This window comes from Lonchura striata, chromosome 15 (assembly GCF_050655825.1).
Source record: "Lonchura striata isolate lonStrDom1 chromosome 15, ASM5065582v1, whole genome shotgun sequence".
In the NCBI taxonomy this organism is placed as follows: Eukaryota; Metazoa; Chordata; class Aves; order Passeriformes; family Estrildidae; genus Lonchura; species Lonchura striata.
Genome location: NC_140717.1, coordinates 16,285,919 through 16,309,700, shown reverse-complemented (window position 1 = coordinate 16,309,700; position 23,782 = coordinate 16,285,919). Strand labels below are relative to the sequence as shown.

The following is a 23,782-nucleotide window of genomic DNA, read 5'->3' as shown; positions in this document are numbered from 1 at the left end:
GGCAGGAGCTGCAGTACCAATAACTGCAGCAATTGTGGCAGGAACTGCAGTACCAGTTACTGCGGTAATTTAGCAGTAACTGCAGTGCCTTTAGCAATAACTACAGTAATTTTAGCAGGAGCTGCAGTACCAATAACTGCAGTAATTGTAGCAATAACTGCAGTACCTGTGGCAGTAACTGCAGTACCAATTACTGCAGTAATTTAGCAGTAACTGCAGTACCAATAACTACAGTACCAATAACCCCAGTGCCTTTAGCAGTAACCCCAGTGCCTGTAGCAATAACTGCAGTACTTTAGCAGTAACTACAGTAATTTTAGCAGTAACCCCAGTACCTGTGGCAGTAAATGCAGTGCCAATAACTGCAGTACCAATAACCCCTGTGCCCCCAGAAGTAATGCAGTACCAGTAACCCCCGTGCCCGCAGCAGTAATGCAGTACCAGTAACCCCCGTGCCCCCAGCAGTAATGCAGTACCAGTAACCCCCGTGCCCGCAGCAGTAATGCAGTACCTATAACCCCCGTGGCCGCAGCAGTAACGCAGTACCAGTAGCCCCCATGCCCCCAGCAGTAATGCAGTACCTATAACCCCCGTGGCCGCAGCAGTAATGCAGTACCTATAACCCCCGTGGCCGCAGCAGTAATGCAGTACCAGTAACCCCCATGCCCGCAGCAGTAATGCAGTACCAATAACCCCCGTGCCCCCAGCAGTAATGCAGTACCAGTAACCCCCGTGGCCGCAGCAGTAACGCAGTACCAGTAGGCCCCATGCCCCCAGCAGTAATGCAGTACCTATAACCCCCGTGGCCGCAGCAGTAATGCAGTGCCTGCAGCAGTAACTCTCTCTCTTGCCTCGCTGCCCCGCCGGAGCAGAGCGCGGCCGGCGCAGTGGCCGCCAGCAGCCGCTGAGCACCCGGAGGATGGTGGCCCTCTATGACTACGACCCCAGGGAGAGCTCCCCCAACGTGGACGTGGAGGTAGGGGCAGAGCTGAGCTGGGGCTGGGGGCACAGAACCTGGGAGCTCCCTCAGTCATCCTTTAAATGTTTGGTTTTGTTTTTAACTGGTGAATTGTAGAACACTCCGGAATTTTTTTAAAGGAGAAAGTGAATTTTGAAATACGTGGGACTTGGTGCTTTAAAACACAGCCTGGGTTGTTTTCTGTTTCTTACTGAACCAAATATTTTTCTAAATTATGGCGCTTCAAAGTAGTTTGGCCAACAAATCAAATAAATTGTGCTGATGTATTGCGAAGATTTTGTTTGTTCTCTCTCCCATGACCACAGGAAATTAAACATAATTTAAAGGCCCCGCCCTAATCACATTTAAGCCACAGACAATTAAAAGAGCCCAGTGCACTGTGTGCTGATCAGAGTGGAGCTGCCCACTGTGAAGGTTTTGCTGAAGCGAATCCAGGACAGCTCCAGTGCAGGAATGTTGCGCCTCAGGAATTGGGCTGGAGGATGTCCAGAGGTGCCTTGCACTCCGAGCAGCTCCCTGAGCTCTTCTGCACCTCACACAGGGCAGAGCTGGGCATGTCCTGTCCCTGAGCTGGTCCCCCTCACCAGGATGGATTTAGGGGCCCTTTGAAGCTGCAGTTCAGAGCCTCAGAGCTTGTGCAGGTTCTGCAAGGCCTGGATGTGTTGGCTGTTGGTCACGGGGAGCCCTGTGGGTGTCCACACACAGCAGGACAGGAGCCAGGCTTAGCAAGCTGAGGAAAAATCCCCAAGGGATAAAACAAGAGGTTTGGCTCTCAAAGATCAATTTGGTTTCACCAGAGTCTTAACATGAAGAGTGGGGAGAAATCTGAATGGTTTCCCTATCAATAGAGGCTGATCTTTGCCTAAGAGCTGCCTGTCCCTGCTCCTTCCCCGCAGGCCGAGCTGACGTTCTGCACTGGGGACATCATCACTGTCTTTGGTGAGATCGATGAAGATGGATTTTACTATGTAAGTTGGGTCTGCTGCCTCACCCCGAACTGCTCCCAGCTTCCCCAGCTACCAAGCACCAGCCTGGGGAGGGGATGTGGAATTGTGTGAGCTCTCAGCCTCCCCAGGGACCTGAGATGGGAATTTCCTCTTCCTCGCCAGCTTTGAAATAGGCAAAAAGGGGTGATAAAGTACTGGAATTGTTGATAAAGGGTGATAAAGTACTGGAATTGTCTGCCCGGGGAGGTGGTGGAGTGGATGTGGATCCCTGGATGTGTTTAACAAAGGCTGGATGTGGCACTGGGTGCCAGGGTTTAGTTGAGGTGTCAGGGAACAGGTTGGACTCGATGATCTTGAAGATCTCTTCCAGTGCAGTAATTCTGTGATTCTGTGAAAAATACGTCCCTGCCCCTTGGGAATAAATGTGGTGAGATGGAAGCCCTCGCTGAGCCTCCCCTCTGCCCACAGGGAGAGCTCAATGGACAGAAGGGGCTGGTTCCTTCCAACTTCCTCGAAGAAGTGCCTGACGATGTTGAAGTCTTTCTCTCCGACGCACCCTCGCACTACGCCCACGACACGCCCATGAGAGCCAAGGCAAAAAGGGTAAGCAACCCCTGAGAAACACTTCAATTTTCATTTTCCATTTCATTCTGTCTCATGTATAATTTAGACATTACTTTTAACATTACTTTTAAATTCATTTGCCCATTTAAAATTATCTTTCAAATATATAAAATAAAACAGGAGGGAAAATGACTTTAGCCTTCGCTAGCTCGTTACATTTGTAAATGGAGAAACTAAATTGGCTGTTTGATTGCAGTCATTACAGTACCGTCCTTCATAACCTGAGCTTAAGCAGCTCTTTCCTGGCCATTTCCCAAAGCTTCTAAATTGCTCTTGCTAAAAAAGTTCTTGTGCAAAAAAGACTGGTACCAGTGTTCCTCTAAATACAAACTGTAACTGCAGCTGATGGACTGACGGCGGTCGTCTCTTAATCCTTATAACTTCCTGTTCCAACTGGTGATAATAATTGCTCAGAGACTTCTCTTTCATGAAAGAATTAACAATGTTTAGAGTATCTCATTTTTGGTTTTGTTTCATCACTGCAATACTTTTATATATTATATATTTTATATATATTTTTATTTCTTTGCTCATCTGCTTGGAAACAGAAGAAGAGTGTTCATTTCACACCTTAATAAGGCAATGTAGCCTTCACGTAAGTGAGCAACTGAAGATACCAATAGAGATTTCAATTAAAGCTACCTGGCTATCTAATGCAAGTCTTGAAACTTAATTGTGGGGGAAGAGAAAAGAAATATGTCTCCAAACCCCTTGGCCACAAAGAACAGGCTGAATGCCTTTGCTGTACCTAGTCAAGGCCACTCCTTTCTTGGGAGACAAATCCTTTAAAACAGGACCCCTCTGCAATCATCGGCCCTCCCTTTCCGAAGGTCAGCGTTTGGAACATATTTCTTCCCGAGCTCAGTGTTTATGTTTACATAGAGAGGAGAGTTTGATGTCTAACTACCCTCCAAACAAAGCTGCATATTGCATTGCTAGCCAAGCTGGGATGTAAAAATTCCAAGCTCCTGTGTCACGAGAAAAGCACAACAGCTGCAGCCCCTGCAGAGCCAGCGGGAGGCTGGCACGGACGGTAGCTCACACGGGGATAGTTGGTTCTGAAACTCACTGCACTCAGACTCACTGCTTAAATTGTCTGCCTTAAAATGGGTTTTCCACAATCGATTATTCCCCAGTTTGCCTAAGACCAACTATTCAACAGTTCTGAATAAAATCCCTCCTGTGGTACAATTTACTCGGATTTTCCTAGCGAGTGTACATTTGCAATATTAGCAACTGTTTGGTTTACCAATGCAATAAGAGTCTCGACCTGAAACATGCAGCTCACTGAATGAATGCATTAGACTCGATATCTGGTATCTTCAGGTGTACGTTGGGGTGCTTTACCAAGTTGTTTTGGTTTGTTTTTTTTTATTTTTCATTAGAATTAGACCTTGATTTAAAATCAAAGTAGGCTTGAAGCCCCTTTGCTTAACTCACTGTTGCACAACAGGCCAGTAAATTGCTGATGTTTTAACTTGAACTAAAAGCTAGCAGGCCTCCCTACAGCATGGATTCTACTATGAAAATATCATCTTAATTGATAGTAACCATTTTGCCAGCTGGGCACTGTAGTTAGGATAGGCTGAGTATTTGTAATTTTAGCATTTTCATCCAAGTGCTTTTAATGGCTAAAAAAAAAAAGCTGTTCAAAATATTTAGGAATGCTGTCATCTAACAACCTCATAGCTGCAGCAAACACATCAAGCACTCAGGGCCTTTAAGCTTTCTTTGATTGCAATTAAGGTTCATTTTAGCTTTTTCTTTTTCTTTTTTTTTTTTTTTTAAGCCAGTGTGCCATCTTCTCTAATCTGTACATAAAGTTTGCTAGCCAATTTTAAAGAAAAGGCATTTAAAGGACATTAAAAAGTAAGTGATCATGTAGCATTTTAAGTAATTTCTTCTGAAAAGAGTTTGGCTTCTATAGATTGCTAATCTGTAGTAATTAACATATTTATTTTTCTTAAATCTATAGCTGAAAGTATCCCTCTCCATTTTAGTACTATTAGTACTGAAATGAAAAACCAAAGCCAGTTTTGTGGCTATTGTGGCCAGAATTCTGGCAAAGCAAGTGTATCCAACTTTTCCTTTAAAAAGGTATAACCAAAACTGGGCTTCATTGGTGGGTTTTCTATTTCTATTTTTTTTTCTCTAAATGGATGTATTTTCCATAAGCCCACGCAGTACTTTAAGCCAGAGAGGAGTAAGAAACCAGCCCTTTTGTTTAAGTGGGTAATGGGAGATGTGATGTTGCCAAGTTTCTTGCTGCTGATGGCTTTGAAGCGTTCAAAGATTGAATAAATGATAACAATGTACCAATAGGTTCCTCCTGAGAATACAGGTACACCCCGGAGAGCTCCATCCCCCACAGTCCATCTCCATTCCGGGTCACCTCCGTCACCTGTGATGGGCTCTGGTAGTCCCGGGAGAGGCAGGGATATGGCCTCGAAAAAGAAAAAGGGGCTGCTTTCCAAAGGCAAGAAACTGCTGAAAAGGCTTGGTGCAGTGAAATGAGTCATGTGCTCCTGGACAACTTGTAAAGCTTCCAGTCTGTGTACTTTTTTTTTTTAAAGTTAAAACTAGGGCTTTCATGACTATGCAGTACTTTACCAGACCTTTGCATTTTCGACATCAATAGAATCATGCCAATTGCTTAATCAAAACAGCAAGAAAAAAGGGAAATGGATTTATTGTTGCAAAAACATTTTTTAAAAATTTAAAAATAAAAAAAAAAGTTGTGGGATTAAGACCAGAACATGGTTTTATTTGAAGTCACCTCAACACCTACAACTCCATTGGAAAAATCTCAGCCTTTAGCCTCCTTTAACCATGAGTGAGGGGAGAAAACTCTCTTCACTGATTGCTAGTTCAGAGAGATCACCCCACTGTATCCAGTCATTAACAAAAATGGTCTTGAAACTCCTAGTTAAATCAGCCTTGATGTTTGCCTTATTAATGCACAATGATTTGTACTGTCTAATAAATATGCAGCGTATCCTTTGTATGTACTGTGTATTCAGCTGTCTCCATCCTCCCTCCACCACGAAATTCCAGATAATGCAGTTACTGCCCCCATCCATGTCTGACAGCTCCTGGGAGAGTGGAAGTGCTGTGCTGAACGCTTTTCAGTTTTTGCTGCCCCAGTAAAAACCAAAGCCTTGTCCTGGTCTGTCATTGTCACTCCATGGACCCAGGCAGGGTAAGTTGCTCAGAACCTCACCCCTTTCAGCCCTGCAGCCTCCAGTTCCGGGGCTCCCTGCTCTAAGCCACTGGGAAAAACCAACTCCACAGCACAACCCGTTTGCTCCCCCGTTTCCCTGCGCAGGCTCAGTCCTAGGTTAAAAGGCATTTTCATACTGCTGCTGGCAGGCTGAGGCTAAAGTCCATCCACAGTGCAAGGACAAACTGGGTCACAGGCACAGCCCACCCAGGGCTGCTCCAGGCTCCAATCAAATCAGAATTCAACATTGGCATATCACAAAAAATAATCCCACACACCGATGGCAGTCATTGGCTGTTACTATTTTGTAATTCTTGTCCATTTGTAAATTGTTTTTACTGTTTATACATACTTTTCAGACTGCCTTTCTTTTTGTAATTTATGGAAGGTTTATAAATGAATGATCAAAGCTTCCCCATTGTGTCTTCAGATAACAATGTAAATTACTGTAAAATACCGTGTGCTAGATTATAACATTTAATTAAAGAAAATAACTGCCCTACATTTGTGGTAAAGTACTGTGTGGGTGTGTGCATGTGTACAATTGTTGTGTATTATATTTTATATAAATAAATAATTTGATATTTTGTAGAGTGCAGTATGTTTCATAAATCCACTGTGTCAGCTGCTGGCTTCTCGTGTCAGCCTCTTTTCAGAACTGTCCGTGGCCTCTGAAGCTTACTGCAGAACAAAGAAAGGCTCCTCTAGCTGCAAGAGCGCAGGAGCTTCCCAGAGGTAAAAAAGGGTTGCAAAGTTACTCCACCAATTGTCCCATCTGTGCCCAAAGCCCAGTGGGGAAGTACAAAATACACAGAACGGGCTCAGAAGGGCAAGGATTACAGCAACAACTTTATTTAAATCTCACAAAGAAAAGCAACAAGGTTCACAACAAGGTGGTTAAAAGAAAACCAGCACTAATCTGGATCTCTCCACATGCAGCAGTTTGACAGTGTAGTGGTAGCAGTAGTAGTAGTTTCACAAAATGGGCTGCACAACAGTGACCAATGAAAACCTCAGACATGAACAAACCAGGGCTGCTTCCCATCGCTTGGAGTACAAAACCAAACCCCCAGCCTGGCCGTGCCCTGTGCTCCTCGGTGCAAATGGCAGTTCTCAGTGAAGAGGCCTGGGTAAAGCAGCACCGGCGCAACAGCTCAGCTCCCCTCAGGCTGAATCAGAGTGCAGCTGCCTCAGCCCTCTCCTCCAGCTGCCAGTGACCCTGGAGGTACAGACACAGCACAGCCCCAGACAGCCCCTGAGCCCAGGGCTGCTCCAGCAGCACAGCCAGGGCTGCAGATGGCACACAGAGCACTGCCCCAGCTGAGCCAGGGCTGCAGCTGGCACACACAGAGCTGCCCCAGCTGAGCCAGGGCTGCAGATGGCACACAGCGCTGCCCCAGCTGAGCCAGGGCTGCAGCTGGCACACACAGAGCTGCCCCAGCCCTGCACTCCCCTCTGCAGCACCAGCCTTTGTGCTTGGTTTGCAAATCCCTCACAAGGAACTTTAAAACCCCTCCAAGGTTCTGCATGGCTGTACAGCATTCAAACAAAGCCCTGGTAAGCAAGAGCATCTGGTCACCTCCTCTTACAGTATGACACAGTTCAGGAGGCAAATTTGGTCCTCATTTTAACCAAGAACACAAGGAATCAACAATATTGAAGCACTTTGAAAATTAGAAGGGTAAATACTAGCTGGAAGAGTTTGGATTCTGTTCTGCATAACTCTCTATCTCCCATGCAAGAAATAATTCTGTGTAAGACTTCTCAAAATGTAAATAAGAACAATCAATAAACTGTTGGGAAGAATCAGAGAAAAACTTCAGTAAATAAGTATCAAAAATCATAAAAATTTGTGTAGTTATTCTAGCAAGCAGACACCTGTTCAAAATGCGAATCTCAAGCTTTTCCTTGGTACAATGAAAATAAAATAATTTCCACAACTGCACACATCCTGTGCATGTCTCATGAAAAACCCAAACTAAACCAAAAGCCCAGACAATTCTACATTCCCTAGAGAGGAACTACTCTTTTCTGTTTGGCTGGTAACTCAGCTTCAAAGGTAGTACAGTCTGTCTGAAAGCATCAGGTTCGGCTCTCTGTGAATACTCTGACCCACAAAGAAAGCCAATTTATGAGCGTACTGGCAAGGAGCAGGTACTCTGATAATACCCTGTAGAAAGGGGAAAAAAGAAAAAAAGGCAATTATTTCAGGTAATTTAAATAAGCATGCAGGCACTGTAACAAAGACCCCCGGACCTCCGAAGTCTGCACATTGTAAAATCTGTATTCCCTGTTGTTTATGCTGATTTGTGAAAGTAACTTTATGTACACCCAACACAACATAAGAGATGCAAAAAACCCCAAACTTCCCAAGCCCCGTGCCCTCCCGACACCTGTCAGACAGGCTTCTGTTCAGTGCTGGCCTTGCAGAGGGTGGGACAGGCTCAGCTGTCTCTGCTCCTGGCTGCTAGAGTGGCACGGCTGAAGCACACCTCGGGCACGAGCTGGCTGTGCTGAGCTGGCCGTGCAGCAGGGGCCTCGAGGCAACTGCAGCCACACAGCTCCACCTCCACATACAGGAGTGGATGCTTCTGCAGGTAACAAATGCCTTCCATTTTGCTTCTGACACAGAATTTGGGAACAATACTCACAACAGGTGTATGCTAGGGAGAATACAGGCTGCTGTAATCTTCAGAGAGATGAGCTAACTATAAACCATGCGCTCCTCAAAACGCTCTAGGTGCCAAGGCATCCTTGCAGGCTTTTTGGAGCCGCAGGTGTTTCCAGGCCACCTGCCCTGCCCTCCTGCAGGCTGTGCCTGCCCCAGCAGGAACACTCACCGACCAGTTGTAGTACATGTGGCACAGCTTGTAGGTGAGGCGCTGCACGTGGTCGGGTTTCAGCTGGCTGGTGTCGTACACCACGTTGTAATGGGTCGGTGCAACGCAGCCGTTCTTCACCGTCTGGCTCACGATGAAGAAATCGTACCTGCCCCAGGGAAGCACAGCACTGTCACACGGGCTGTGCTCGGGAGAAGGCAGGTCCCCTGGTGTTTGCCTTGCTCTCTGAGTCACCTATGCTTACTGAGTAAACCCCAGGAGGATGCCTAGGCTCTGGCCACAAAAGCTTCCTCTGTGTCCGAGAGGAAGGAGACCTGGAGGAACGTGCATAATCTTGTTCCATGGACCAGGTCTTGAGACCAGAACAACCTTAACTGTTTGTTCTGTCTCGTTGTCCTCCTGATAACCACCCTGCATGTGCACTTAGCTTACACGGTTCATCTCCTCCAGCCCCTGAACCACAGAAGTGTGGGAAGTATTTTTACCAAGGGTAAAAATACACTTGGTCCATGCAGTGTGGGATGTATTTCCCTTGTAACCAGGCTGCTGGCAGGAGCAGTGTCACCTCTGCAGGAACTCACCACTCTGGTCTGGTCACCACCGTATCAACAACAGTCCCAGGGGGTGGGTTTCTGAGTCCTCCACCAATCTCTGCAAAGAACCTGGCACCCACTCGTTTCTTCACCACAATCACAGTGAGTTTCGGGCTAAAAGAAAGGAAAAGGGAAAAACCAATACTCTCCTAGGAAACTGCACTAGGTGTATTTCAGGAGCAGATTCACTGGAGCTCCAGGGCATTCATTCCACATGCAAGTCTTTACTGATTCAAACTAAACAAGACATTGTTCACAACTTTAGGTTTTTTTTAGTTAAGGTACAACATTCACATTATTTTTCACCAATCCAACTTTCCTTTAACTTCACGGAGAAGAAAATGCATCAAAAAGGGATCTTCCAAATAAAACTGGATTTCTACTCTCTATCCCATTGTTTCCAATATGAAACACTGTGTCTTAACAGTATTTCTGGTAAAGCCATTAACAAAGCTAAACAGAAGAATTGAGCATTTTAACTGCTCTGCTTGCCTGCAGTGTAAGGAAATATTTTTATTTTTCAGAGCAGATTAAGTCACTGCAGTTGATAAGTTTCAAAGCAGAAAATTGAAAATATAAGTGATTGGACAACTTGTTCAAGAGGTGGAAAGGAAAAAAATGGCCTTAGCAGACACACAACAATCAGGCTGTGACCAGCCAGTGGGGCAAAAGTAAATTATCACATCTACCAAGGATGCCCAAAGAGTGGATGTGTCCACATGTGTGTGGCAGTCACGTGGTGCATGTACTAAGGATTTTCCTATTATATTACAAGTCAAGTATCTGAATAATGTAAATAATCATCAGAAAAGCAGTTATCTGAGCTCAGGTCAGAAAATCAGCTCAGATGGAAAGACAAGTCTTCATCCATAGTCTCATTTTGTATCCCAGAGATTACTTCTCTGGCAGTGTAAAGAATAGGGTTGGTAGATAACGATTTACCTGTAGTCAGTACCAATACTCTTCAAGCAATCCAGAAATTGAGGCACTTCATAATTAACCAAAGTGTTGAGCTGTCCATCTCCAACACCATCACGATACACAAAAATACGAGAGGGCAAGCACTTATTCCATTTAGTCCAGTTCCTCAGAGCAGCTTAAAAAAAACAAGAGAAAAAGCCATTAACTGTAATGACAATTCATTCAGAAACAAAAATGGGTTTTTATTCCTAGAAAAACAGCAGTAACTTGGAAAACCAAGGTCCTCAATCCTACACTAAGCCAGTGAAATGGGTCAGCATCATGCAACACAAGCATACCTACAAGAAAGAGCTCTGGTTTGCCTGTGCACCCAAACCAGAAAGGACCCAAGGACACACCTGCTCTGCTGGCCTCTCTCATAGCAGGAACTGTCCTCTTTAAAATCACACTCCCTTAAAGCATTCTTGGAAGTGCACTGCTCAGTAGTTTTTAATTATTGCAAAGGAATGTGGGAATCAGTGAAAGATTTAACAAGATGCTATTATTTTCAGCAGTATTTACAACAGAATGTTTAATCTGTAGTTATCCAAGTGCTGGCTGGTAAAGCCTCCTCCCAGGGCAGCAGGAGAGGAAGGTTTTGAGGAAGCTGAATTGTCAGTTCTTAGATCTGGCTCCACAAGAGCAGAACTCCTTTCCTCTCCTTCCCTTACTTTGCAAGCAGGTTTTGAGTCCATCCACAAGTTCCTGCCCACGACTTTGAACAACGCAGCGGGAGAACCACCTGTGAAGAACAAAATTAAAGAGGCCTTCAAAGCATTTCCCAGGCTTACTGCAATGAAGTTATTTTTAAAGTGCCCATGACCACTTAGTCTTTAGGGGTGTTGTGGGTCAGTGCAGCCAAGGAAGAGCTGGAGTTCTATGAGAATATTCCCCCTGTGGTAGAAGTGCCGTAGCACAACTTAAAATTCTTCTCAACCAAGAACAGCCTTTCACACTAGTCAAAAGGGGAAAGACCCTGTCACCCTGATGCTCTCTATTCATCCCAGCTGTGTCTCCACCACTTGACCCCTCTCTCAAGCAATGTGGGACAAGGCCACTCCTTCGAGGGATGCAGTGGGAAAAATTCACAATACATTTCATTTAACCATTACAGCAAACTAATTTTGAATTTTCTTGATGGATCACGACATGGGAGCTGTTTTTCAGTCCAAGGAAAGGTTATTTACTGTTTTGGGGTTTTTTTACCTCTGGCACTCTGATCTTACCGGGTGACTGTTTGATTCAGGCTGGCGACAAAGCCTGCAACCGACTGCTTCCCAGCGACAGTGTCATGGTAACAATCAATGCCCACAATCATCACCTGCTTCAGCTGCAAGGCAATCACACACAGGCACCGTGCTGCATGCAGGCCTTGCTTTTTAAAGAAAGCCTTATAAACAGCAGTTACCATTTGTAGGAAAATACTTACGGGAATCTCAACACTCCAGAGTTCTCCACCCATTTTACAGTTCATTTGCAAGGCAATTTTTGTTGCTACTGTCATGATAGTCTGGGGTTTGCTCAAAGTTCGAGCTAGCACACACTGGCTGGGGATGGGACAGTCTGTACACAGGTATTTCTTGATGGCATCATATTTATCCTTCCGAGAACTAGACAAGATACAAACTACCTTTGAAGAAAAAAGAATCTTTGTAAGAAGCTGCATTCTTAAGAGTTATACAGCACTTAAAGAGTTCTTTAGGAAAAACTTCTTATGCTCAAGGGAAATATTCCCATGTTCACAGTGACAGAAAGAACTGCAAAGTGTCAGTGTCTGTACTTCAGAACCAAAGGCTCTTATCCAGAGGGATACCCAGGTCAGTGTTAGGTTTGCACAGGAGGATGAGCAGGTACATAGTGGATTCTCAGGAACCCAGAGCTGCATTTCTGAGAGCAAATCCCACTAACACCAGTTACAGAGATCAACAGGATTTGAAATTATGGATTCAAATACATACTATGTTTATGTCAGGGGTAACCCTTTGCTGTAAAACCCTTAAATATGCTTCTGTTCTGTCATCTACTTCAATCCTGAAAAGAAAGAGAGAAAATGTTTACAGAAAAAGAACAACTAACAGCTATTGAAACTTCAGCAAAAGCATAAAAGCTCACTACGCATCAATAGTGTACGAAATGCCACATTTACAGCTATTAACAAACCACTTTCACACATCTGAAGATTAAAAGGAATCAACTCCAAACTCAGGCTTCCAAACACAACGAAATTCAAAATTAAAGGCAAGTATGGGTACTCAAGAGAGGATATTTGCAAGGAGAACGGATCAGAATCAGAATACATCCTAAGTCTCCTTAGAGAAGGGTTTGCTCAATGTCTGTCTGATACTTCTTAGTTTTCGCATATGAAACGCTCTCAGAAATAAAAGTATGAGTAAGGAAATTCAAACACAAGAGAAAACGGAACAATTGCATACTGAAATCAAGTTTGGTTTATTAAAAGTCTCCCAGACAGCGGCTGTGTGATGCACTACAGCCTCCCCTCACGGAACAGCCTAACACAGCGGCAATTTCTGCTCAGCTTAGGGAGGACACTCACATGCTTGGCCTGTTCATGTGGATGCCCATGGACGGCGTGACCTTGAAGAGGCTCTGCAGCAGGGTGTTGGCCACGTCGTAGTTGCGGCGGGTGTAGATGAGCAGCCAGGTGTCCATGGGCACCGAGCGGATCAGCGGCACGCCACGCGTCTCCTTGGTCCAGTCGGCGAACTGAGGGTTGTAATCGAACTGCAGAGCAAAGAGCTGAGTCTGACAGCAGCCTCTGACTTCATTCACATCCCCACTGCTCATACGGGTCACCCTCCCTGTGGCTGCACACACACTGCCTCTGTTCCAGCTACCCAACTGAAATAACTCGGGGCTTTTCACCCGAAAGCCTCGGTACCTTTTTGTAGATGGAAACGAATGAGAAACACCTCTGCTCTCCTAGACTGTGTACCTGACCGAGACTGCTCTGCAAGGACAACCCTACTGTGACAGAGTGCCTTCCACACTTTGGGAACAACTTAACAAGTTTGCAAGTCTCCTGCTTGGACAGAGACTTGTGTGTAACATTTTCACTCTTTATCCTTCACTTATAAACCAAAAAGTACTATTTCCTTCCTTAAGAACTGGTTTCATCCGTGAGGCACCCAGAAGATTTTAGAAGTTGATTTATTATTTACCATGGCTCCTGATTGAAAGATCTTTTCTCCTTGAACAACTCTTCCTGTGAAGGACACTGGTTTATAATTGAAGCTTAAACCCCAGTTTCGGAGCTCCTTCTGAACATTGTCATCTCTGTTTAAAAAAGAGATCTGAATTAAAAACGTGAGAAATTTGTTCCTGCTGACTTTTTTAACACTAGTAAGATTTCAGAAGTTTCACTGTGAGCAGTTTGTTATACACATCTTTCATGGGACAGAAACAGAGGACATGAAGGTGCCATACTTTTGGATGTAGCTCAGAAATCTCCCAAGCTCACGCTGTCTCTGCTCAGGTGGCAGCCGCGTGTGAATGGCCAAGTCTTTCATCATATTGAAATCGCTGCGCATCTTGTCCGTCAGTCCTGCCAACAGCAAAGCCTTTTCTGAGTCCAACTAAAGATGAAGGACTACGAAAATTAAACTTGCAGCTCATGCAGATTAGTGATTCATGTCCTGCAGACACAGGAAGTGGCAGCAACAGTAGCCAAAGTTTTCAGTTGCTTCCTGTACATACATCCCCACTGGCATAGAAAAAAAATCCTGGATTTTTGCACTTGAGAGGAAACCACACAAGGCATTGCAGCTCTTCAGTTCCATTTTCAAATCAAAGCAAACAGTGCTGAGATGTTCAGGTACTGCTAGTGCAAAGTGAGTACCTCAGAGCAAAACAGATATTTCTGTATCTTATGAAATTATCATCAATTTCTAGTAAATTGCTCTGTTTCAACAGTTCTACCACCAAAACTCTCTAAAAGTTTATCAGAGTGCTGATGTTGAACACCATGGCTAAACACTGTGCCACAACAAACCCCATCAAACTTTCCAGTCCCATTTATATATCCAATCTTTTAGCTACAAAATGTGTTCCTGAACTCACATTTATACAAAGAAAACAGTTTTCCCCAACTCTGCAGAAAACTGCTGTCAGAATATCTCTTTCAGCAGGCATTATGGTTTGATAGATGCTTCAATATGGAAAAATACTACAGTACCTGTTAGGGAGCAGAGCTCTGGAATCAGAGCCACAGATCCTTGTATGTTCCCTCTCTTCCTCTTCATCTTACTCATCAGGACAGGCTGCATCCAATCACTAATTTCTATGTTATATTGCTGTATCAGAAATACAGACTGCATGTTAATTTACTCAGAACAAACAAGTTACTAATAACAAACATTATTCTTTCTGAATAATAATGCTCACTTTAGAAAACAAGCATTGTTCCTAAAACAAACAAAACCAAAAGCAACTAGCAACCTTTTTCAATTAGCACATATCAGAAGAACTGGTTTTGTAAGAAAAGGCAAAACAGGGAAGCACTATTCTCTTAACTGATGCCATCAAACTACTGATGTGTAAGAGATGACAGAAACGAAGCCTGTGCCTTGCTTGAGGCATTATCATCTGGGGTATCTAACTCAGTATTGGGATGCTCCTTCCAGTTCAGCAATGGACAAAGTTCCTGCCCTACAGAGCAATTCAATTTAAGAAATCACAAGAATCAAGCAAGATTGCCAAGTGAAGTTTCTGACATTTAACCTTCCCATAACCTTAGTTTCCATCCAGCTCCCGTTGAGGCTGGTATGCATGGAGACCTGACAATCAGTTGGAGGCCTCAGTGGTCACACTCAATGCAGAGGTGCTCTGGCTCTCCCAGCCTCAGTTCTGCACGCTGTGACACTGTATCTGTATTCCTCCCACCTTACCTGTCCCTGCTTCCCCTTCCCAAAGCTCCTTTTTGAGCTTTCCCAAGAGCTCCTTGCTCATCCATGCAGCCCTCCTGGCCTTCCTGCCTGACCAACTACTCCCTGGGATGGGCGACTCCCACCAAACTGTGCTGTGCAGCTTAGTTACTGATCTCAGATTAAATTCTGTTAAAAATACTGTGAACTCCAAATCCATGCATCCTAAGTAAACCTGTAACAATGACTGCACATTCCAAGTTAAAGCATAAAACACACGGTTAAATTTTCATACCTTTTTGTAGTAGTCCACAAAGCTCATCTCAGAACCATCTGATTTTCTAAAGGTACTCTTTGGATTGCTATCCCAGTTGATGTCATCGATTCTGTACGTTCTGTTATTGTACCTACATAAACGTTTCATCACTTTTTGTTTAAATCTTAACACAAATAAAAAAGAAATACACTGGGATGACAAAATTACTGTCAGTACTCATGCAAGTTGGAAGCTTTGCTCCTTTCAGAAGTCATAACTTTAAATTTTCAATTGTAATAGGCTCTCAATTCTACCACAAGCTGAACTGTAATAAAATCAAAGAAAACCAACGTGTACTTCCTGCTTTTGCAACTGCTGTCACCTTGATCAGTTTGCTAGCTTGACAATGACAGCATTTTCAGCCTTTCTGATGCTTTACTGCCTACTTCAGGACATGGTGTAAAAAGAGCTCTCCAAGACTTACTTTGTGAGAACAATTAAACCGATCAGCTCTTTAGCACAGGCATCTCTGAATCTCTCCTCTCCAACCTGGGAGTGAAGGCTGTGCATAGTGTCCAGCACTGTCTCCCCACGGAGAACCTTATGGCACACGTCTGCACACAGCATTATGTTCTCCTCATACTGCAGGATGGAACTGGTGAAGCCCAGCCACACCATCAGCCTGACAAAAGAGAACACACCAAATCGTAGTGTGCTTTAGAGCATCTTTATTCTCACCCCCTATTCCTGCCCACTTTCACAGACATCACAGAGCAGTGATGGCACAATGAAGCCACTAGCCAAATATAAACAAGCTCTTGAAGGTTAACAAAATCAAAAATATTTTACAGGTCAGGTCTTCAGTCAGGTAAAAAATCCATTTCATGCCATTAAGGATGTCACAGACAAAGTTTGTATTCAGGACACTTTCAGAAAAAAAGGAGCAGCGGTTTATCCAGCAGGACACTGCCCAGCTCCTTCCCTCAGCCAGGCTGTACAGGTCAGATTAATGGCAGGGAGTGCACCCCAGCCACACGATGGGCCCCAGCAAACTCAGGCCTACCACCTTGTACAGCAGGCCCAGGGCAGCCAGGGGCACCTGGCACCCTGCAGGGTCCTGCAGGGAACAAGGACAGCCTGACAGCCAGCAGCCCCTCCCCACAGCCCTCTGAAAGGCTTTCTGCCTAACCTGTGGTTAGGGATGCTGACTGGATCACTGGGGTTGTAATAATTACGTCCAATCTGCTGTAAATTCAGCATCTTCAAAAGCCTAAAAACAGAAAAATGGAGGTTGTTTAGCATTTTACTATTGTTATCATCATCACATCATTCATGGTCCAATCCCTATGCACAAACTCATTGTTCATCTAGCTATATAAAATACGAACTTCCCATTAAACTCAATTTATAAAGGTCATGGACACTAATTAATAATTATCAGGTGAGAAGTCCACATCCAGCTTTCACCAAGCAGCTGAAGGTAGCAGCCCAAAGAGGCTACGCCTCAGGTGAAGCGCACAGGCCAGGTACCAAGGTTCAGAGGAAAGACTACAGCCACAAAGAAGGAAATGGCCAGCTCAATGTCTTGCTCTGCTATTTGCTTTAAGAGGCAAACCCACACACAGAAGAGGGGAGGGTGTTGTAACTGCCTACAGCAGCATGAACTGCTTTCACACTGACATGGCCCACAAATACACACAACTGCACATTACAGTATTGCCAGATGTGGTTGGCACCACAGTAACAATAGCCAGAAAGGCTTAAAAATGTACATTTATAATACTTATTTGTTGCAGCCTATTCCCCAGAATGGAAAAACTTACTTCTGATACTTTTAGAGTAACTTCTTATAAAAACATAACTTGTACAGCAAACCTTCTAAAAATGATGTTGTAAAACTGCAGGCAAGTAGGTGAAGTGGGTGGCAACTCATTAGTGAGTGTGACTGTTATCCTCACATCCTCCCCATTTCGAGTCCTACTGAACAGCTCAGTAACCTGAGAAAGCAAAATGAGGTTAACAAAACCACAGCAAATGGGGCTGTCTCTGCATTTTGCTCCAATAATATCAAACTGGACTTAGCCATTTTTCCTCTAAGCAATAATTCAAGACTAACTGAAATGTGGATTCCATCTCCCACTAGGACCGTAAACCACAAGCTGCAAGACTGCTCATCAGGGTGAAGACAACTCAGGGGTAGGATGGGACTAGCCCCAGAGCAGCTGAACTTGAGATCAGGGACATCACTTATCTATTACCATGACAGGAAAAAGACTCAGCTTGAGGAAAAAAACTTAATATATTGCCAACTAATACATATTTAATTACTGATTCAGATACTGGGAAGCAAAAAGACGAAGATTAGCACACACAGTGAAAATTTCTTCCCTGCTCCCTTTTGCAAACTCAGCTTCACTCCAGAGTCCTCTGGCCCCTCTGTGAACAGCACTGGTTACACCCAGTCCCTGCAGTGAAGCAAGAAGTGGCACAAGACACAGAGGGCAGGGATTACCACCAATAGAGAGGTGTTTTCCTCTTTCCCTCTTTGTGCTCCTTTCTTCTCAGATTTTTCTTTGCTCTGCAATTTTTCCCTGCTTTTTAAATACACAGGGGTGCCAACAACTTTGCTGAGGGGCTCAGCTTTAGCCTGTGATGGGTCCATTCTGAAGCTGGCTGGAAATGACTGAGTGCAGCATGGGCTCCTTCCTGTAGGAGCACCCTGACTCCTCCAGCTACCAAAACCTTGCCACATACACCCAACTCATCCACCCTTTCATTTATGTGGGGTGTTAAAATACAGAAGGCATGAAAATATGTAAGTGCAAAGGAAACTAAAGGAGAAACACTGTCTGTACTATCACTTCTGTGCAGAGGGTGATTCCAGCCTGCAGGAATTAAGCATTATAACCAGAAGTTTATTACCAAATTTCTCTGCACAAATTAGCTTATACTGATATATTCAATCCAACTAAACACTGCTTGCGGGACATCGATGCCCTAACTTCACCTAGCTAGCAAGAAACAGGAATAAAATGCAAGTCACGATAAGAACTAAAGCAGCATTCTGGTGTCACACCTTGTTCTCGAGTTTCTTTGGCAGGAACAGTATTGACCCATCGAAGGCGTGGGTCTTGCCAATGGTGTCCTCGTGCTGGAAGAGCAGAGCCGAGCGCAGGCGCCGCGCCTCCATCTCGGGGCTGTAGCCAACGTGGTACTGGTACAGAGCCCACTGCGGGCGCGACGTCAGCCGGAAGTGGTTGGTGGTCAGCTTGACCACTTTTCCTGAAAAGCCTGAAACAGCGACAGCAAACGTGGTACAGTTACACACTGCTGCACTTCACAGTCATTCCAGAGCGCTGAGACACCTTCTTTAAGCTACGGCAGCCAAAGATTAGAGGTCAGTCGTGCTCCTCATCTCTTCTAACCCCGCTCACTGTTATCAGACACTCATCCACCCTCTGGAGCTTTCTGTAAAGCCTTCAGCTGCCAGGACAACTCTCCACGTTCCTCTTCAGGTACCAGCAACAACGTCTTATCTTTTTCTAAGACACTCCAAAGATTTTTTTTTACTTGTCTCTTTATTGCTGCTCTTAGTTTCCTTTAGAGGAAAATATCTTTCATTTCAAATTGCTCATATGTCTGGAGTCTAATTCAAACATACCAGTTTTGGATTCTTGCACGTGCACCATGGCTTGCCGAGTGTTTACCCCAAGGTCATGGAAATCTCTGCGACGTCCACCCCTATCTCTTAAAGACAAATCCTGGAGTCCTGAGGAAACCTGTAACCCTGTTGTTTACAATTCAAGAATCACAATCAAATAATAAATAACGTATATACTATCATATATTTACAAATAAAAATACGTAATGCAATTAAATCTTGAAAGGCATTAAGACAAATTTAAGAGTAATCACAAAATGTTGTTTCAGCTTTGGCTATGAAGCATGCATCTTCCAAATCTTAGTAACAAATCTCATTTAGAAAAGAAAAAAAAGACAAACACAGTCTATAGGATGCCTTAGTTGTACTCTCTGCAAAAGGTGCTCTTATGGAGGCTGGATTTCCCAGCCCTTCTGACCTTCTGGCCGCCTCTCCTGCGGGGGATTCTCAGAGCTGCGCGGGCGCCCGTGGCCCCCGGGCTCTTCTGCAGGTGCTGGAAGGACATGGAGCTGCTGGAGCTGCTGTGGCTGCTGGAGCTGCTGGAACTGCTGTGGCTGCTGGAGCTGCTGGAACTGCTGTGGCTGCTGGAACTGCTGCGGCTGCTGCGGCTGCAGGAGCTGCTGCGGCTGCCGCTGGCCGCGCAGCGGGCCGGGCACGCCCTGCTGCACCTGCCACTGCTGCGAACAAACAGCCACTTCAGCAGAGCGCTCGCCAGAGAGAACAGCCACCCCCTCCAGTGCAGAGCTGTGCACCTTTAAACCCACTTCTGCCCACGCCAAGCAGCAGAGTTACTATTCTACACCTCAAACTCCAAATAACTGGAGAGCAATTATCAAAGTTATTATTCATTTAACTAATAGCTAATGCAAATCCCCTCTTTCCAAGCTCTAATTAAAATTTATGGACTTATCATTTTCTACAGTCCCTCTGATACCTCAAGTAACTGACCAGCTATTCTGTAAAAATGTCTTTTGTAATTTTAGTGTCTAGTGAATAAGTAACATTAAAAAGTGTCATGGCTGGAAAAACAGCAACATTAAGCCACAAGCAATCCCACAATTCAGAGTTTCATGTTACTGGAAACTTAGTAAAATGCCCTTAATAAAACAGAGCTATAGTAACCGCACCCCCAGCAGAATATATGCATACTCATATAAAACATATAACACATCTGCCTGATATTAAAATAGGAAGTAGGTGACGCATGAATCTCAAATCCTGGTTGCACTCATTAAGAAGAAAACCAACTTACAGGTGCATCTCCTACAGCAGGTGTCTGTCTGGGAGGTCTTCCTCTGGCTCTGGCTCGTCCAGTCATGTTCTAAAACAAGGAACCTACAGCATCAGCGTTCTATCTTCTCCTTCCCAGCCTTATCCCAGTAAACACTATGAGCAGCACTAGAGGGTTTGCCCTGCTACTTAATGTCAACTGGCACAGCAGAACACAGCCATCCCTGCAGAGTTCGCTGCTCAGGACCTGCACACTGACAGAGCCACAGGGAGCGCGGGCAAGGCCCTTCAGTCAGGTCTGCAGGGACTGGCACAAAGCCGAAGCTCTTGGGTCAGTCAGAGCAGAGCGGAGAGCACGGCAGGAGCTGTGGCCTCAGCCCGGCCTAACCCAGGCCCTTCGGGCGGTGCTCTCAGGCTTCCCCGGCGGCTCGGCCCGGTTTGTTACCCTACACCCGGAGAGGGCTCGGTTCTCGGGACACGCGCCAGCGCTGCGGCCTGCTCACCGCCGCCCAGCCCCGGCCATCCCGCACCCACAGCCCCGGCCCGAACAGCTCCTGCGGCCGCAGGCCCCTCCCGAGCCGCACCTGGCCGCGGCCTGCTCTCCGCCTGCGCTGGGCCGCACCGGGACACTGCTAATACCCGCGGCCCGCACGGCTCTGGCCCGGCACGGCTCTGGCCCGGCACGGCTCTGGGCCGGCACGGCTCGGTCCCCGCACGGCTCGGTCCCCGCACGGCTCTGGCCCGGCACGGCTCGGTCCCCGCACGGCTCGGTCCCCGCACGGCTCTGGCCCGGCACGGCTCGGTCCCCGCACGGCTCGGTCCCCGCACGGCTCGGTCCCCGCACGGCTCTGGCCCGGCACGGCTCTGGCCCGGCACGGCTCGGGCCCCGCACGGCTCGGTCCCCGCTGCCCCCTCAGCCCTGGCCCCGCGCGGGCCCGTCCCCGGTGCCGGCGCCGCCGCCGCGCCCTCAGCGCGGCACGCGACAGCGGGGCGAGGCGGGAAGGCGCCCGCTGCGCCGATTGGCTGCCGAGCGCTGCCGGAGGGAGCCGAGCGCTGCCGGAGGGAGCCGAGGGAGAAAGCCCCGCCCCCACGGCACCGCCCCTGGCGGCCGAGCCCGGCGGGGCCGAACCGGGACAGCGGGGCCGAACCGGGATAATGGGGCCGAACCGGGACAGCGGGGCCGAACCGGGATAATGGGACCGAACCGGGACAGCGGGGCCGAACCGGGACAGCGGGGCCGAACCGGGATAATGGGACCGAACCGGGACAGCGGGGCCGAACCGGGACAGCGGGGCCGAACCGGGACAGCGGGGCCGAACCGGGATAATGGGACCGAACCGGGACAGCGGGGCCGAACCGGGACAGCGGGGCCGAACCGGGATAATGGGACCGAACCGGGACAGCGGGGCCGAACCGGGACAGCGGGGCCGAACCGGGATAATGGGACCGAACCGGGACAGCGGGGCCGAACCGGGACAGCGGGGGTGAACCGGGACAGCGGGGCCGAACCGGGACAGCGGGGCCGAACCGGGATAATGGGGCCGAACCGGGATAATGGGGCCGAACCGGGACAGCGGGGCCGAACCGGGATAATGGGACCGAACCGGGACAGCGGGGCCGAACCGGGATAATGGGGCCGAACCGGGACAGCGGGGCCGAACCGGGACAGCGGGGCTGAATCAGGATAACGGGGATGAACCGGGACATTTCAGCTCTAATGTGTCCCGGTTTTTGGGGAGGCACATTTCAGCTCGGATCTGTCCCGGTTTTTGGGGAGGCACATTTCAGCTCGGTTGTGTCCCGGTTTTTGGGGAGGCACATTTCAGCTCGGATGTGTCCCGGTTTTTGGGGAGGCACATTTCAGCTCGGTTCTGTCCCGGTTTTTGGGGAGGCACATTTCAGCTCGGATGTGTCCCGGTTTTTGGGGGGCACATTTCAGCTCGGATGTGTCCCGGTTTTTGGGGAGGCACATTTCAGCTCGGATCTGTCCCGGTTTTTGGGAGGCACATTTCAGCTCACCGGGAGGTGGAGCAGTCCAACAAGAAATAGAACGTGTGCTGCCGGCGAAGGGCGGCACTGTCAGAGCCGCTTCAGACACTCCAGCAGCTCCCGGTGATCTCCCTGCAGCCCTGAGTTTCTTTCTGTGGACAATATCTATATTTACCAAATTAATACATTTTGGGAAATTTTAAATCAATCAGATACGGTACCTGGAAACCTGTTGATGCATTTAAAGTATTTTAAAGTGCTTCCAATTAATGCACATAACACACTTGTGTTTAATGCTCTCTATCTCGCAGCAATAAAATAAATACCAGTCCTTAGAAACTGTGGCTTTTTAATTGACTGATCAAACTGCCATGGAACCGTGAAGCACAACCCTGACCATAAGATCTATTAAAACACATTTTTGCTTTGACTTTATTAAATGATAAACAAAATGTCCTTAATAACACAGAGGTCTGCTAAAAAGCTCCCCAGCAAGCTTTTTCTGTAGCATCCTGTAGATGTGTAGATGGCAGCAAGGCTCACATGCACATTTCTGTTTGCAAGTGTGCCTTTGCTCAAAGGTTAAATGGCTGTGATGTGTTTGGAGACACTTCAAGAGATGAGAGAGAAATTCCCTAATAAATACTCACCTTTGTCAAAGACCACTCTGGCCTTGTGAGGTCATATACAATTTTTGAGGTATCTGCAGTGAACAAGGTTCCTTTCCCTTGTTCTCTGCTATTCCACGCAGAAGTGGGTGGCACTGTTGATGTTAATACTTAATAATAGGAATATCTCTTTTTGTTTCATTTATATTATCAGTCTGTCCTCAAAGCCAGTTTTCTTGTGCTTACTATGTCAGCACAGCAGCCCACTTGGGAAGCCAGATTCTCTTTCAGAAGTTAAAAGTTAAAAAACAGAGTTTTCAAACTCTGTGTGGAAGTTGCTGCTTAAAGACAGCTGAAGTACTTTTAGCATGTGATTTCCATTATTCACATACAAATCTGGAAAAATATTTAACAAACTGAATGCATACACTGAGATGTGGCATGTTCAGGGTTTTAAGAGCAGTGATTACTCCTTGCTGTTGGCTCTTCACCCACAGTGGCAACTTTTACTGTCTGTAGCCTGCAGAACTCTCCAGTAGGTCAGAGGTTTAAAGCTGCAGAAACACAATATGCAGATTTTTAGGGCTCAGCAGTATTTTCAGATAGACAGAATATAAAGATGCTGTCAAAGTCATTTGTGTTATGTAAATCATGAGAAAGCAGAATATGTGTGTTGGAAGGAGTTATGTTTGTTTATCCATTTAAAATATCTGCCTGCTTAATGGTTTTCTTAATGCCAAATTCCTTACATTTCACTGCAGAATTTAATTACCTTCAGAAGGGAGTTGTTAAAGGTACTTAATCAGGCTGGCTACCTACAGCAATTCCTTATTAAAGTGAAAATAAACATCAACAATAAGCACTCTAATTTTTATACGTGGGCTGTCAGACAGTTAATTAGTTCTTAGTGAAAAACAGGTTCCAGTTTGGTTCACAGTCTTTCAGACCTGCTTTTTTAAACAATTCAATCTGGTTAAAACTGGTTGTGCAGGTGG

The 23,782-nt window shown here is 46.2% G+C and overlaps 2 protein-coding genes across 14 annotated transcripts in view; one reads left to right on the top strand and one right to left on the bottom strand.

Annotated features, from left to right (window-relative positions):
- Positions 1–6,361, top strand: part of RIMBP2 (RIMS binding protein 2) — a 98,012-nt gene extending 91,651 nt beyond the window's left edge. For 9 of the 12 annotated variants that reach the window (XM_085593395.1, XM_085593394.1, XM_085593393.1 and 6 more), the window contains 4 exons: positions 873–976; positions 1,876–1,947; positions 2,395–2,529; positions 4,873–6,361. In XM_085593395.1, coding sequence (XP_085449521.1) covers positions 873–976; positions 1,876–1,947; positions 2,395–2,529; positions 4,873–5,064 — 503 coding nt within the window. In that variant the 3' untranslated portion in view covers positions 5,065–6,361. Of the gene's footprint in view, positions 1–872; positions 977–1,875; positions 1,948–2,394; positions 2,530–3,098 lie in introns of all 12 variants that reach the window. The other 3 variants (XM_085593392.1, XM_085593403.1, XM_085593402.1) reach the window with 1 other exon arrangement.
- Positions 6,362–6,600: 239 nt separating this feature from the next.
- PIWIL1 (piwi like RNA-mediated gene silencing 1) lies at positions 6,601–21,168 on the bottom strand. Of its 2 annotated transcripts, XM_085593405.1 has the most exons (21): positions 20,775–21,166; positions 20,213–20,281; positions 19,379–19,637; positions 18,961–19,086; positions 18,376–18,590; positions 17,175–17,296; positions 16,489–16,569; positions 15,784–15,981; positions 15,339–15,450; positions 14,356–14,473; positions 13,608–13,725; positions 13,343–13,457; positions 12,718–12,905; positions 12,122–12,194; positions 11,593–11,793; positions 11,390–11,493; positions 10,835–10,905; positions 10,146–10,299; positions 9,192–9,317; positions 8,611–8,758; positions 6,601–7,940 (listed from the first exon to the last, which is right to left on the bottom strand). In XM_085593405.1, exons 2-21 carry the CDS (start codon positions 20,276–20,278, stop codon positions 7,824–7,826), a joined length of 2,712 nt encoding a protein of 903 aa, XP_085449531.1. In that variant the 5' UTR covers positions 20,279–20,281; positions 20,775–21,166; the 3' UTR covers positions 6,601–7,823. The 2 variants fall into 2 exon arrangements, with proteins under 2 accessions (XP_085449531.1, XP_085449530.1); XM_085593404.1 differs by having other exon boundaries at positions 11,390–11,793; positions 20,775–21,168.
- Positions 21,169–23,782: the final 2,614 nt, after the last annotated feature.